This window comes from Ictalurus furcatus, chromosome 7 (genome assembly GCF_023375685.1).
Source record: "Ictalurus furcatus strain D&B chromosome 7, Billie_1.0, whole genome shotgun sequence".
In the NCBI taxonomy this organism is placed as follows: domain Eukaryota; kingdom Metazoa; phylum Chordata; class Actinopteri; order Siluriformes; family Ictaluridae; genus Ictalurus; species Ictalurus furcatus.
In genome coordinates, this window is record NC_071261.1 from 33,979,092 (window position 1) to 33,995,791 (window position 16,700).

Below are 16,700 nucleotides of genomic sequence, written 5' to 3' on the forward strand. Positions count from 1 at the left end.
TTTGACTCTAAAGGTAGCTCTTCTGCTGGCCCTGACATCTCTAAAGTGAGTAGGAAATCTACAAGCTCTCTCTGTTGCCCCTTCCTGCCTTGACTTTACCCCAGGATTAGCCAAGGCCTTCCTGTATCCTAAACCAGATTATATTCCTAAAGTTCCTACATCTGCTGCCAAGTCAATAGTGTTGCAGGATTTCTGCCCTCCTCCATTCCTCATACCGGAACAAGAGAAATTGCACCGACTGTGTCAAGTAAGGGCTCTCTGTACTTACGTCCACCGCTCCAGCCAGTGGCGTAAGTCGGAGCAGTTGCTTCTCAGCTTTCGCAGTGACAGTAAAGGTGATGCTGTGTCGAAGCAGCACATCTCTAATTGGATAGTGGAAGCATTCGCTATCGCTTATGAGGTGCGTGGTCTCGCTACGCCTCTGGGCATAAAGCACTCATTCCACTAGGGGGGTCGCTTCCTCGAAGGCTTTGTCCAAAGGGGTATCCGTACAGAATGTGTATGCTGTGGCAGGGTGATCTATGCCACACACATTCATTCTATTTTACAGCCTGGTTATACATTCCACCACGGACTTGAGTATCTTGCAGTGACCCTCGGGCTTGGATCTTTTTGAACAGGCCGTACCCTCAGTATGACGGAGTGGGTATTCTCGTTCCCATAGTGTACAGCTAATGCAACATGGAGTTCCCTTTGAAAGGAAACACCTGGGTTACTCCTGCAACCCTGTTCCTTGAGAAGGGAACGAGATGTTGCATAGCTTTGTCATATGGGGCATACCTGTGAATTGTTTCTTCGCTTCAGATAATAGAGGCTGACGGCGCAGTTCACAGGTGTTGTTTATATATCACACGACGTGCTTAATTGCCATGTCACCTGATCACGGCAGGCCTATAAATAGGCATGATGTAACACAAGCGTCAGATACCGGTCACATGCGAGGGCGCTTCCCACAGCATTCAGCTAACGCAACATGGAGTTCCCTTCTCAGGGAACAGGGTTACATGCACAAACCAGACGTTTTCTTTTTTTTTTTTTTTTGAGATATTTTTAGGTTTTAAATTTTGGTTTAGGTTTTTTAATATTTGTGTTTATTTGAGATATGTATATGAGATTATGTATCTGTAGGTGCCGACGCGAGCAGCAGCCGGTCACAACAGCTCCTGCAGCTTTTAACTTTAATATCTTTTTTTCACCTCTTTTCTACTTCTATTTCTGGTTTTACGCCAGACTTTTTATTTCACCTTATTGTCTATATTTGTGCCCGAATTTGTCATTTTAAATGTTTTTCTTGCCATATTTTTGGACCCACCAAGATTACTCGGACAATGCTTGTTTATTCAAGGGAGCAGCTCCTGATGTATCAGATTAGAGCGGTGGCCTTTGTCGATGGACATACCAGTGGAGCTATGGAGGCACAGGCGAGGGACGAGAGCAGGCGCGAAGGTAGAGAGAAGCGGGAGTGAAAAAGGAGACTTAAACCTTGCCTTCCATCATTTGTTATGGGGAATGTAAGATCGCTGGCCAACAAGTCAGACGAGATTGCAGACATGACGAGTAGCCAGCGCGAGTACAGGGTGGCCAGTTTGTTGTGCTTCATGAAGAAATGGCTAACAGGGAACATTCCTGATTCTTTGGTCGAGCTAGGTGGCTTCACACTAGTGCGAGCTGACAGAGGAAAACAGAGCGGTAAGAAGAAGGGAGGAGGTATAGCTGTCTTTGTTAACTCGAAATGGTGCAATGCTAGTCACATAACAGTGAGTGAGAGCATGTGTATGCCAGCTATAGAGCTACTGGCTGTGGGACTGAGACCATACTATTTGTCCAAAGAGTTCTCTCACGCCATTGTTGTGACTGTGTACATTCCACCATCGGCAGTGTCGGCACATGCCTTTGACATCAATTCAATTCAATTCAATTTTATTTATATAGCGCTTTTTACAATAGACATTGTCTCAAAGTAGCTTTACAGAAATATCAACACAGTATACAGATATTAAAGGTGCGAATTTATCCCAACTGAGCAAGCCACTGAGTGGCGACGGTGGCAAGGATAAACTACCTAAGATGTTTTAAGAGGAAGAAACCTTGAGAGGAACCCGACTCAGAAGGGAACCCATCCTCATCTGGGTAACAACAGATAGTGTGAAAAAGTTCATTATGGATTTATATGAAGTCTGTATGGCCTTAGAAGCAGCCGTAGTCCCAGCAGTCTGGAATTGGAGTAGATGAGAGCTCCATCCAGAGGCAGGACATCCGAAACGGATCAGGCAGGTCCGGAGATCAGAAAGGATCAGGATCTCTAGTATCTCCATAAAATTGTGTGTGGCTCCACAGAAGGAGAGAGGGAGAGAAAAGATTATTAGGACTGGGAATTAGCATAATAGAAAGTCTAGTCAGGGTAGGCTTGAGTAAACAAATACGTTTTAAGCCTAGACTTAAACACTGAGACTGTGTCTGAGTCCCGAACACTAATTGGAAGACTGTTCCATAACTGTGGGGCTCTATAAGAGAAAGCTCTTCCCCCTGCTGTAGCCTTCACTATTCGAGGTACCTTCAAATAGCCTGCATCCTTTGATCTAAGTAGGCGTGGCGGATCATAGAAAACCAAAAGGTCGCTTAGATACTGTGGCGCAAGACCGTTTAGTGCTTTATAGGTTAATAAAAGTATTTTATAATCAATGCGAGATTTTCTGGGAGCCAATGCAGTGTGGATAAGATCGGGGTGATGTGGTCGTATCTTCTGGTTCTAGTTAGGACTCTAGCAGCTGCATTCTGGACTAACTGGAGTTTGTTCATGTTCCTACTGAAACATCCAGACAGTAAGGCATTACAGTAATCTAATTTAGAGGTGACGAATGCATGAATATATATTATATACATATACATTTTATATATATATATATATATATATATATATATATATATATATATATATATATATATATATATATATATATATATACAAGTGAAGAGAATACAAAGCAGATTTAGGGATAACCAAACTCAGAATCAAAACCAGAACAGCAGTCAAAATACAAAGTTAGCCACAAGGGCAAGCACACAAATAAAGCCATCTCATAACAACACACCAAACACCTCCAACATCCCACACATTCACGCTCTGTCTTCATCTTTAAAAATGGCCACCAATCAGTGAGGTCATCAAGGGGACGGGAGCAAGGCAGGCTAGGGCAGGCTGGAAAGTCTGGGAGGGAGTTCGGACCTGCACACAAAATGTCACAGCACAAACCCCCCCCCAGGAAGGACAGCTGATCGTCCTCGCAGTGGAAAATTACATGTAAGCATGTGTCCTCCAGACGTGATGGAGAACTTGCAGATGCCTTGGTGGAAGAGTGGAGGAACATCTCACAGCAAGAACTGACCAATCTGGTGCAGTCCATGAGGATGAGATGCACTGTAGTACTTAAAGCAGCTGGAGAACAGCAGATACTGACTGTTCCTTCTGATATCCACCTCCACTTTATTCAGGGACTCATTATTCCATTTCTGTTCCTCAAACTTCTGTGAAACTTCTTCAGTTTACGTCTCAGTTGTTGAATTTTTTTTGTTCATACAAATATTTACACATGTTAAGACATTTGCTGGAAATAAAAGTAGTTGAATTGTTCTGCTCTGTTCTGATCACATCCAAGTCTGCTGACACGGACGACCAATTTCTGCTCATGCCCGAGTCTGCTGACATGGACGACCAAGTTCTGCTCACGCCCGAATCTGCTGACATGTACAACCAAGTTCTGCTCACGCCCGAGTCTGCTGACACGTACAACCAAGTTCTGCTCACGCCTGAGTCTGCTGACACGTACAACCAAGTTCTGCTCATGCCCGAGTCTGCTGACATGTACAACCAAGTTCTGCTCACGCCCGAGTCTGCTGACACGTACAACCAAGTTCTGCTCACGCCCGAGTCTGCTGACACATACAACCAAGTTCTGCTCACGCCCGAGTCTGCTGACACGGACAACCAAGTTCTGCTCACGCCCGAGACTGCTGTCACGGACAACCAAGTTCTGCTCACGCCCGAGTCTGCTGACACGGAGTTCTTCACAACCAAGTTCTACTCATGCCTGAGACTGACGACACGATCAACCGAGTTCTCCTCATGCCTGAGTCTGATGACACAGCCGACCAAGTTCAGCCTGCAAAGTCAATGAATAATGATGCACAGATTCTCTGCGTGACAGGATGCCGCACAGCATCCCTCTACAGCTGAGCATGCCACTCAGCCACCGGTTCTACTGAGAAAGTTTCTCCACCTCCCACTGTAGTCAAGAGCTCCGTTTTGCTTCCCTACTCTGCCGTGGATGCCACTATGCCAAGGTTCTATATGGACATCGCTCCATTTTCCCATGCCACTGAGGATGTTGCTCTCCCTTCCTGCTCCGCTGAGGATGTCGCTCTGACTTCCTGCTCCACTGAGGAAGTCGCTCTGACTTCCTGCTCCACTGAGGAAGTCGCTCCACACTCAAGAAAGGCAGAGGAGATGGCCCCCGTCTAAAGCTGACGACACAACTTCCAAAGCCTGGATCATGCCTAATGACCCGGCAAACCAGCCCCAGCCTCATGTCTGCTCCTTGGCTCTGTTGTATATAAAATATACATGAAATAAACACGAGGGAGACCTAGTATGAGTAGTATGTAATTTTATTGAAAATTCACTGGGCTGACGTTCACCTAAGACACAACACACACAGATAAGCAAGGCGCAAACCATAGATGTATTTGATTAATGCGGCAGGCCTCAGAGCGTAGGTGGACGGTCAACTAAGAGACACACACACACACACAGAGGCCTATGCCGCCACGCACACACATACAGAAGGAAAACAGAACATTATAAGAATAATAAAAGGAGTATTAGGATATTATAAGGATAATATAAGGATTATAAGGATATTATAATGATATTGTGAAGTATGGAGTACAGAAAAGGGGGTAAAATACTTGCAAGCAGTATAACCAGATATAAAACAGAAATGTAGAGCAAATATGAAAAGGAAAAAGCATTATAAAACAGAAATACAGAAAAATGTGAAAGAAACTTACTCATAATGCACTTGAAGGTGTGGAGGATTCTTTTATCACAAGAAAAATTCAGCAGTAACACAGACGAAGGCCTTAATTTTTAAGAGAGAACCAAGACGGGCCATTTATAAGGGTAGTTGAGCGAAGTTGCACCTGTGAGATAACCATTGATGGGAACGGCTAGGGCCGCGAGATAACCGTCGATGGGAACAGCGGACCCCGTGAGACCAAGGTCTCTCCGAGAGGTTGAGTCTCGTACCTATTGGTATTATGGGAAGGCCCTTTCGAAAACCTAATGGTGTTCGGGGAAGGCTCTTTCTAAAACATAATGGTATTGTGGGAAGGCTCTTTCTAAAACATATTGATGTCTAGGTCATCCTGACCCTAAGAAAACTGTATAAATAGAAGAGCTTCAGCTCTGGGTTTTTTTAGATCGCATTTTGGGACGTCTCAAACTGTGTGGATCTCGTGTGGTGGAATGGAACGAATAAACCTGGACCCTTGCTTCTTCTCACTTACGGCTGGTGTCTTATTTTTCTTTCTCCAATTGAATATGTGAGTATCTGTTTCTATGTTAAGTGTTTTCAGGTAATAGGCAAAATTTGGACCTACATTTGGCACCCCAGATGGGACTGGGCTAAGACCCGTACGTCTGTAATCTCTCCCGTGGGACTTCACTCTCTAAGGCAACAGATAGGCCGTGTAGGAAAAAGGCACTGCAGACGCCTGTTATTTCAAAGCTCTGTTGTAGTGATCTGTTGTCACGAGTGGGAAGCCCCGGGGTGGGAAGAAAGACTAAGTTGGTCTCCAAAAGAACCTTGAGTGAGTGAGAAAAGGTAAGAGAAGTGTGAACCGATATGTGATTCTATAAGGGTTATGTATAAGGTGTATAAGGTTGTTTAATGAAATTGTATATGTGTTGTGTGAGTGAAAGTCCTGCAATACCGCTGGTGAAAGATTCCAGGGCTGCAATAGAGGCAGGTGGAAGTGAGGCCTCAAACCCCAGATACCGGCCACTTGAGGTGGAGGCTGCTTTGGTGGGGGACCCCTAATACAGCTGGTGAAAGATTCCAGGGCTGGATAGAGAGGGGTGTAAATCCTGGGCCCAGGTCCGGGTCACGCAACTCAGGGAAAGGACCCGTCAAGAGAAGCATGCCCGGTTTATGAATGTGTATTAACAAATGTGTGTGTGATAATATAAATAGGTGTAACAGTGTGTGAATATAATATGGGTGTGAGAGCTTGCAGGCGTGTGTGATAAACTCCAAAAATTAGTTTTGGAGATAAGTGTGAATGAATGTGTGTTCTTTTCTGTGCAGGCCTGCTTCTGTGTGAAAGGAAAAAAAAAAAAAAGTGTGAGTGATCTTCAGATTGAGATGGGTAACACAGAACTTTGAGATATTTCTGCTTTTTCATTGAATGTTTTGAATTTGGTACAGACTTTGTGTGAGTCGGGTGGGACTGTTTGTATTATAATTACTTTGGTATCAATAACTGCTGTATGAATATTTGAAAAATTGGGGAGCAGTCAAGAACATTGTAAATATTTTAGACATCTGCCTGATTGCCCGTTGTGTAAATCAGAACTTCTAGACCTGTAATATATAAAAACATATTCCCAGATTGTGTGATCCAGGGAAAAAGGAAGACTAAAGGTGGAAAAAAGTGTGCATTTTCAGGCCCCAGAAGCCATTGTTGAGAAATGAGTGAGTCAGATGCTTGAAATGTGGAGGAGAAAGTCCATTTGGACCTTTCATTTATATTCCATAAATTAAGTGATAATAAAGGGTTTCTCTTTTATGACGTGTGAGCAGAGAGATAAAAAAAAAAAAGGAATAGTTTTCTGTAGGCCTAAAAGGAGGTCTTAGCCCAGATCATAGAATACATGGTTTGTTTTGTCATTCACACATACAGCCTTATAATCTCAATAGCTCAAGTGTAGTCAGCTTGCTCTTTTAGCAGCCTTTGGACTATGGATAGTTCTATGGGAGATAAAAGGTAGTCGACACAGAGTGTTTCTTTTTTGTCTGTACTGCTCATTTCATTGAGTGCCTTGTCTATAAATCCTGCAGAGATGTTATTTATAATATTTGTAGTATTTTAGTAACTATTGTTATACAACTTGAAGTTAGTAAGTTATAAAAATTGTGTTCATAATTATGGTAATTAAGTACATAACACTTAAATTCCTTTTAAATAATGTGAAAAAAATAGTTGGAACAACATGATCTTTATGAGTAATCAAGTTAAAAACTTGTGTTTATTATACAGATTATTAAATGAGCTTTAATTGAAAATACATTTGACTGTAGAGGAAAAGGTGATTTCTCCAACTCGGTGTGGTTCGTTGGTTGAAATTAATTTAAAGTTGTCATAACTCAAAAATGGTTGGTGTTTTGCAAAACTGTCTGTGTGGTTCGCCTGAAAGAGTGTTATGTGTGTTTATTGTTTGTTTAGTGTTATGGTGTTACTGTGCGTGTTGTGTTCCAAGTTATCAGGGAGGGTCTCCATCCGGCCGGGCTACTCAGTCTCCTGGCATGACACCAGGAGACTGGATTGAGACTGTGTTGGGCGGATTGTATACAGTTCCATATTTAGATTGTGTACACGGCTGGTCAGAAGCATGCGCGCCGGAGCTCCAAATCATTCTTTAAATTTTAATGTGAATTCCGTGTGTTTCCCTGTTTGGAAACTGAATGAAAGTGTTTTGATTTCCATGATGACGTTCATCTAAACACAGAGCGCGCGAGAGAGGGAGAGAGCGCGTGCGAGAGATTTTTTTTTTTCCTTTTTACAATCCTTTAGTTATCAAACTTCACACTACACATTAAAGTCAAGGTGACTCAATATATAAATAAATATTTAAACATATTTCAGTAAAAGTGAAAATCAAACAGTATTCTTGATTTTATCAGTCCGGAGAGAACTTTTATGGCAGTTTGTGTTTTGTGCCACGTTGTTTCTTCTGCTCAGGCATATCGACATTTTTGCCTGACCAACGATAAAATTGATCAGCTAACACTTGAACCTGTTCCTTGTGAGTGATGTACTTAATACAAAAAAAAACCTCAAAAGTAAATCAGACCCAAGGTTACAGTCTCTGCCTAACTCTCTGTGGCCAAATCACAAGGACCGAAGTGGGACATGTGCAATGTGCTCCTTATTAGGCTAAGTCACATCCCCCCTGTCGAGTTAATGTTGAGCCTAAACATTTGTTTTTAGAGAGTACTGACAACCTTCACAGCCGTATTAGTCCTGTAGTCCAGCAGTGTAGTGAGTGCGATTTGTTTGGAATGGGTTGAGTTTTGGATAGATCAAGCTAAATAAAACGCTCAATACCCATGGGTAATAATGTTTGATGTTTTTGTATTATTTAAAGTTTTATGCTGAACATAATCCAAAATTATGTACGATTAAAGATTTAGTATAATTAGCTTGAACTGAACAATTTAAGTGATATATGTGCACACACACTAATCATAGGTCCAGATATTGCTAAATTTGGCTGAATCATAAAAGCCATTAGTCATACTAAATGAAGAGTTGTTTGGGAGCTTATTGCTGAGCTGAGTCAAATGAACTGACTCACTAAAAAGAGCTGGAATAACCATAACTAATTTGTGTATCTTTGATTCCTATACGTGTACATGTCTATACATTTTTATGTGACCTGATGTTGTCATGCCAACTGGTCACTCACGTCACGATTGCAGTGAACTCAAAGCGAAATAAATAAATAAATAAATAAATAAATGTATAATAACAACAACAACAACAACAACAACAACAATAATAATAATAATAATAATAATAATAATAATAATAATAATAATGTAACTCCTGTTCTGCTAAGTCGAGCAGTGTAAGTGTGAGTTCTTTTGGCGTGAGGTTTTCATGTTGCACAATGATGAATAATTGCTGCATATTTCTCTTTAAATGCTGCTTATGTGCAGTGATGAATAATTAGTATGATTTGATGGTAATAGTAGTCTGCACTTATTTTCAAACTTTCTGTAAGGTGTTTTATATCTATTACAGATGTGTTATCTGAGTCCTTCACATTAGAATAAGATGGTGAATAGTTAATGTTGAATTCAGGTTTTGCATGGAGTACGAGTATCTGGAGTAGGCAGCGTTGCATAAAGGTTTCTTTTGCTGACATGTCGTGCTGATGTGGCTCTCACTGCAGTGAGTTTGTGAGTTAGATTAATTACAGTGTCTTTGAAACAGTGTAGTTTGAAGTGATTTGTTTCTTTTCTGAACCGTAGACTGGTGAATAGAATAAAGTAGTTGTGTGAATATAGAAATATGTATATTATACGGTGTGCTATGGATATGTCATACATTGTATACGAGTTGCAATATTTAAATAATACAGTGCAGTGGTCACAAACATGAGGACTGGAGCGTATACTGCACAAATCTGAGTGTGAACTGAAAGTCTTTATACTGTAGCTGTGACTGAGCTGTGAACTGGATGCAGGTGAATGTGATCTAAGTGTTGCAGTCCATTGCAGCCTGCCATGTTTGTGGACCGCAGTGCAGGATGGGAAATGTAGTTTGTAACATGAGTAGACTTAACACTACCTTAATATGATCAAATACAGTTTACATGAAATGGACACATTTATAGAGGGAATCTTATGCCTTTCACAAATGGCATTCAGCAAAGGAAACAAATGGGTGTTAAATTGAAACAAAGCTCACAGATGATACATTTTATGTTAGACTAAGCTAAAGACATTTACGCATTACTCCTAATTAGATATATTTAAAAATAAAGTGAACAAAATTAAAGGTGTCATGTATGAAGGGTCTGAGTGATATTTTGAGTGTGGTACAGTTGTAAAGGGACAGAGGGTGCATGCATGTCTACCATTTAAACTAAACACTATTGTTGTACACATAAAAACAAATTCACTAGGTTGTTTTGAATAAAAATTAGTGGGATAAAAGAGACTAGAGACCTGTAAATACATGTCTAGATCTCTACTCAACATCATTTACTGTATTGTTAGTTCTGTATTATTGGGATTATCACTCATTAACACAGATGGGATATTAACATGTTAGGTTAGTGTACATCACAAATAGTCCTAGACTAAAGGAGCTTTGTTTTTAATTCACCAGAAGGATATTGAGGAAGGAACACAGGAAGGGATATGAATGAATCTTTGCCAATTGGGGTTGTATTTTTAAAGACAGCAGACTGGAGCTCTGTGATGGATTTGACGGATTGGCTGGACATGAGAGTGGAGGACCCCTTTGTGAGAGGTGTTGTCCCTTTGATTGGATAAGTTTAGATTACTTCATAAGGCTTTCATACTTGATAAGGCTTTCTAAAATTTTTGATAGGATACAGAACTTTGGGATTGGACTATAATGATCTAATATAGTGGGATTTCCCCCTCTGCTAGGAGAGGATGGTTTCCCTCATTTAATAAAAGAACAACAAGATAAGTTAACGGAGATGAAATAATATCAGCTGCTAAATTCAAAAAATACAGATTCAACACAAACAGATTCCACACAAACAGGGCCTTGTGATTTGTTTATATCGAACAATTTGAGTGCTCTGTAAACATCAGAAGTCTTAATATGTTAAAAACTGAACTCTTCATTTTGAATGGCCTTTGAATGGCTTTCTGCATTATTAAAATCAGTGTACAGTAAATCACTTGAAACTACATTGTTCTCACTCTCACTAACCCTCTCTAGAGTCTGGATGTGCACCTCTAATGCTGCAATCTTCTCCATCAAAGTGATAACTAATATACACTTATCACAAATAAAGCTATTACTAATGACAGAAGAAGAATGACTGAACATCCTGCACTCAGCACACTGAATAAGCTGAACGTTTGACATGTTGAATGTTAAAAGTACCTTAGTCTGAGATTCGATTTGCTGAGATTATTTTAGACAGATACGACATGGATGGTCTCCACTTGCTGTCTTTATACAACAAAAAAACAAAAGTGTCCTTCAAGAAAATGAAAATGTGGCAGAAGTGTGAAATAAAAAATACAACAACAGGAAAGTATAGCACTAAATTATCGATAAAATAACCAACGCAATATAGTTTAAAAACCAACACAGGTAAGAAACTCCCAGCAAACAATTAGAAATCAGGAGAATTTCAGAATTTCAGGTTCATGAGGTTAAAATCCTGAGCAACTGTCACTGAGCCAGATTCACCTGTACAGCCAGGTGGATGATTCTTTGACAGATTATCATATTAAGAGATTTGTTTAGCTTGTATTAAGATTGTGAATGTTTGTGAAGCACCCTTGGGCATTGTTATTATTGCTATTATTGTTAATAATGTGAAATTGCACACTGATTCTTGAGTACAATTTCCGCTAATAATAAGGATTTTTTCCCCTTGCCTGCAGATCAAGTTCACAAGGAGTGAGTGAAAGGAAATGAGGGAGAGGTCAGTCTATAAATACCACATAAAATGTATTTATTTAGGCATCACCACAAAGAGTAATGTCACATCAGGAGATGAATTGTGCTGGTATGTTCTTGTTCTCTCTCTCTCTCTCTCTCTCTCTCTCTCTAGCTCACTTACTCTATCTCTCACTCTCTCTCTCTCTCTCCCCTTGTTTCGCTCTCACAGATCTCTCCGCCTTAACTGGACGTGCTGACGTTGTGCAAGGGAGAGGTCAGGAGCAGATTGTGCGTCTTCTAAAAGACAGAAGGACGTTATGTCGGGAGAGGAATGCAGATGTGTGATCGCTTGGGGACGATTGAGTAGCGAATGTTTTCTTGGTCCTTGAGTGACCTTGCTTATGGTTTATACTGTGTACGAGTGAAAGAAGAGAGTGATTGAAGTGCATCGTGGTGTTTAGGTAAGATATTGTGTTTCCCATTCCCCTGTCTTGCTTTATATGTTGTGACTGAGTGTACGCCTTATTTGTTTATAGTGCAACCTATTGTAAATATTACTTTCCTTGGTATGACGAAAGCTGTAGGGGTTGTGTGCCATTTATTTTTAGTCTGTCTTTTGTTCTTTGTTTTGAACCAGCTAGGGAGTTAGGTTAGACTCTGTATTATATTTTGAAGTACCTTTTCTGTTGTTAGTTATTTAAATTGATACGGGTCAAGATAGCACCTGGTTTGTTTATTATTTTGGCCTTGCCCAGCCCTGAAGAGATTTGTTTTCTGAGTGATTCTGTTTGTTCTGGGATTATTTCCTTCTTGCAGTCATTAAATTGGTAAAGTAATCAAAGAGTTGAGTGAAACGTGTGTCGACCTCATTTTTATTATTGAGTTATATTAATACGTTTTATGTTACACGTCGACCCTAGATTGAGATCGTAATATAAATTGGGGCTCATCCGACCCTGTAAAAATCATCTGTGAAACCCTTCTTGTGGCTGTACGTAGGGTAAGTTATTTCATTACTCTTATACTCTTTGCTTGGCTGTTTTCTTTGTGGTGTGGGGAAAAAAGGGTAGTGAATAGAGGATAAGTATGGAGTTTGATTTACTCTCCTTTACACTATCTCCACGCACGGAACAGTTTGAATGTTGTCTTAAAGATGACTTATTTAAAATAGCAGATTTATTTATTTTTATTAAGGTGCTGCGTAATGTCACTAAGAAAGAGGTTAAAAATCTGCTACAGCAGGAACTAATTCAGCAACAGATTTTGCCTGAGCGGTCTGTCGTGATTAATATGGAAGATAGAGCTCTCTTTGATAAATGGTGTTCTGCTAATAAGGCAACAACTATTGAAGCTTTGAGAGAGCTGGTGTTAGAAGATTTTAAGAACTGTGTTCCAGAAAATCTAGTCATTCATTTAAATGAGCAAAAAGTGATGTCCCTTTTTGAGGCGCTGTACTAGCAGAGGAATTTATATTAACACGGGACTGTTTTTTATCCAGTAATGAGAAGTGATAAGACTACTGTCCATGGGGTTGTAAGGCAGGGAAAAGGATGGACTGCCACAGTCAAGTGCGGGTGGGGAAATGACTACATTACGTCACCGCGCCACGCCGTCCGACGTCCCTCCAGAATTTCACGTATCAATATACAGTTCGTCTTCGTTATGGTACCGTATACAGTTTTGGGTGTTTTTATTTCATTTTTCACGAACGCTTTAAGTGCAGTTAATTATTAGTCATGCTGTACGTGCAAATAGACGACTGCTTGAAGCCATGGGCTGCGTCTCAAATCGCATACTTACCTACTGTATAGTAGCCGAGATGCATGTATTTTTCCCCACTACAGGCCTATAGTAGGCAAGTATGCAGTTTGGGACACAGCCGAACTCTCTTGTTCGCCGTAAAACGTAAAACTGCCGTGTGTGTTCATGTCCGTCGCAAAATGCGGTGAAAAAGCTCACACGACATTCATAATGTGTTAACATGTCTGTAATGCACGTCCATAATACGATTAAAACAGGAATAATCCACCTGTCTTAATTCGATTAGAGCTTAATTAGATTATGACCATAATTAGATTAAGGTTGCAGTTTACATGGTACTTTCTTAATCAAATTATGGTCTTAATTAGATTAAGAGTGGATTACGAGACACAGGAGCTGCCCAGTCTCTCATGCTCTGTAATGTACTACAATTACCATCTGACTCTTATACAGGCTCTGATGTACTTTTGCGAGGGATAGGGGTAGGTTCTATAAAAGTACCGGTACACAAAATTTACCTCAAAACACCTGGTAATGGGAGATGTTATGGTTTGGCTTTGTTCTCAACTTCCTGTGGAAGGGGTTGAAATTATATTGGGAAATGACTTAGCTGGTGGTAAACTTTTTCCCCAACCAATGGTTGTAAGTGACCCTATTACTGATGAGAAAGCTGATGTGTCTGTTCAATTTCCCTCAGTATTTCCTACCTGTGTGGTGACATTAGCTCAATCTCGCAAATTTCATGATGTCGTGGATCTTGTTGATACTTTCCTACAGTCTTCTAATGCTGAAGGTATGACTGGAAAATTGTGTGTGGAAAGAAATGCTTCTCTGTGTCAAGTCAAAATACCGGAGATGGATGATATTCAGTTAAAAATTGGGCATACACAATTATGTGCTGCACAGAATACTGATCCTTCATTGAGTATGTGTGTTGGTGGAACTATAAATGAAACAAAAAACCTTAATGATAGTCACTTACTTTTGGGAGAACGATGTTTTGATGCGTAAGTGGGAGAATGTTGTTCCCATAGGTTATTGTTCCCTCACACTGTCTTGCTCATGACCATGTTCTCTCTGGCCATTTGGGGATCAGGAAAACTTATGATAGATTATTGAAGTATTTCTTCTGGCCTAGTCTAAAGTCAGATGTTGCTACCTATTGTCGGTCGTGCCATTTCTGCCAACTGATGGGTAAGCCAAACCAAACCATACCTCCCGCTCCATTACATCCCATCCCAGTCATGAGTGAACCATTTGAGCATATCATCATTGACTGCGTTAGACCATTGCCAAAGTCTGAGTAGAGACACCAATATATACTTACCATAATGTTTGCTGCTACACGTTACCCAGAGGCTATACCGATGATAAGCACTAAAGCTAAAGGTATAGTAAAAGAGCTGATAAAATTCTGTTCTACTTTTGGTTTACCAAGAATTATTCAAACAAATCAAGGTTCCAATTTTACATCCACACTGTTCTCGCAAGTTCTGCATGAGTTAGCAATTAAGCACCAATTATCAAGTACTTATCATCCTGAGTCACAAGGCTCCCTCGAACGTTTCCACCAGACACTCAAATCTATGCTACGTGTATTTTGTGTGGAAACAGGCAAAAACTGGGATGATGGTTTGCCGATGTTAATGTTTGCTGCTCGCGAGACAGTAAAGGAATCACTGGGGTTTAGTCCAGCTGAATTCGTTTTTTTGTCACACAGTACATGGACCCTTAAGAGTGTTTACTGGAACAATTATTGAAAGATACCTCTACACCAGTGTCAGTGCTTGAATATGTGAGTAGAGTACGTGAACACTTGCATAGAGTCTCTGGAATGGCAAAAATGAATTTGCCTGAAAAACAAATGAAGCAACGATTTGACATACGTAGTGTTACTCTGAGTTTTCAAGTAGGAGACTCAGTTTTGGTACTGCTTCCCATTTCCGGTTCAACATTGCAGGCAAGGTTTTCTGGACCCTACGTTATAGAACAGAAGTTGAGTAGTACAGACTATGTTCCTGGTACCCCAGACCATAGAAAGAAACCCCATGTGTGTCATATCAATATGCTTAAGAAGTCTGTGAAGAGAGCAGATGGTGCCAAAGCAGAGTCTCTGCCTGTTGCCATTGTAGCGCAACAGCCTTCGGCTGTAAAGAGTGAGGATAACAAATGGGTATGCAGTCATAGTGAGACTGGACTACCCAATCTCTCTAACTCTGAAATATTAAACAATATTAAGAAACATTTTAATTATCTCTGTCATTCTCATCGAAGAGATGTTGTGTGGTTGATAAAGCGTTTCCCTTCTCTCTTCTCAGATAATCCCACTCAGACTAACGTTCTGTTTCATGACATTGAGGTTTTGGATTCACCCCCCCCAACAAACAGCATCCATATCAGGTTAACCCTGCTAAGAGAGAGGAAATGAGGAAAGCGGTAAATTACCTATTCAAAAATGGTCTTGTCATGCCCAGCTCAAGTCCGTGGAGCTCGCCTTGTATTCTTGTGCCAAAATCAGATGGCTCCCTCAGATTTTGTACAGACTACAGGAAGTTGAATAATGTCACTAAACCCGATTCTTTCCCCTTAACTAGGATGGAGGATTGTATAGACAGAGTAGGTGCTTCATCTTATGTGACAAAATTGGACTTGATAAAGGGTGATTGGTAGGTACCTGTAACCGCTCGTGCCTCAGATGCTTCTGCTTTTGTTACACCAGATAATTACCTTCAGTATATGGTTATGGCTTTCGGGATGTGAAATGCCCCAGCCACTTTCCAACAGCTAATGCAGAGGGTTTTGTCCGGGGTAGCGAATTGCGAGGTATACTTGGATGATGTAGTGATTTATTCCAATTCACGGAGTGATCATGTTAATACCCTGCGTGAAGTCTTTGTCCGGCTAGCAAATGCCAATTTAACGGTGAATTTGGCCAAGTGTGAATTTGTTAAGGCAGTAGTCACTGGTAAACAAGTGAGAAAAGGCCAGGTGAGCCCTGTCAGTGCCAAAGTGGAAGCAAAACTTTCCTACTCCCAAAACCAAAAGGGAATTACGCCGATTCTTGGGGATGGTGGGATACTATAGAGCTTCTTGCAAGAATTTTTCTTCCATGGTGTGTGCCAAGGAACTGACTTGTGAAGTGTGTCTAGAGAATTCACTTGGTTTCCTGACTGTGACCTAGCTTTCAGGTCAGCTAAAGGTCTCCTTTGTAATGCGCCTGTTCTCTCTGCACCTGATTTTTCCCGCCCATTCAAACTCGAGGTGGATGCCAGTGCAATAGGGGCCGGTGTGGTATTGCTTCAAGAAAAGGAGCCTGGTATCGACAACCCAGTATGTTACTTACAGAAAAGGAAGCTTTAGCATTACTTCTTGCTTTGCAGCACTTCGAAGTGTATGTAGATGGTAGTACATTTACCTGTAATAGTATACACTGACCATAATCCGCTTGTCTTCCTTATGCGCATGTCAGATTCTAATCAAAGATTGGTGCGATTGTCTCT

The 16,700-nt window shown here is 40.8% G+C and overlaps 2 protein-coding genes across 2 annotated transcripts in view; both read left to right on the plus strand.

Moving 5' to 3' along the window:
- LOC128610570 (uncharacterized) overlaps positions 1-11,677 on the plus strand; it is a 35,912-nt gene extending 24,235 nt beyond the window's left edge. The window contains exons 3-4 of the mRNA XM_053629971.1: positions 11,442-11,482; positions 11,612-11,677. Of these exons, the coding sequence (XP_053485946.1) occupies positions 11,442-11,465 (24 nt within the window). The 3' untranslated portion in view covers positions 11,466-11,482; positions 11,612-11,677. The remainder of the gene's footprint in view (positions 1-11,441; positions 11,483-11,611) is intronic.
- An 8-nt stretch (positions 11,678-11,685) lies between these two features.
- LOC128610759 (uncharacterized) overlaps positions 11,686-16,700 on the plus strand; it is a 13,812-nt gene continuing 8,797 nt past the window's right edge. The window contains exon 1 of the mRNA XM_053630176.1: positions 11,686-12,439. The gene's annotated coding sequence lies outside the window, so the exon portion shown is untranslated. The remainder of the gene's footprint in view (positions 12,440-16,700) is intronic.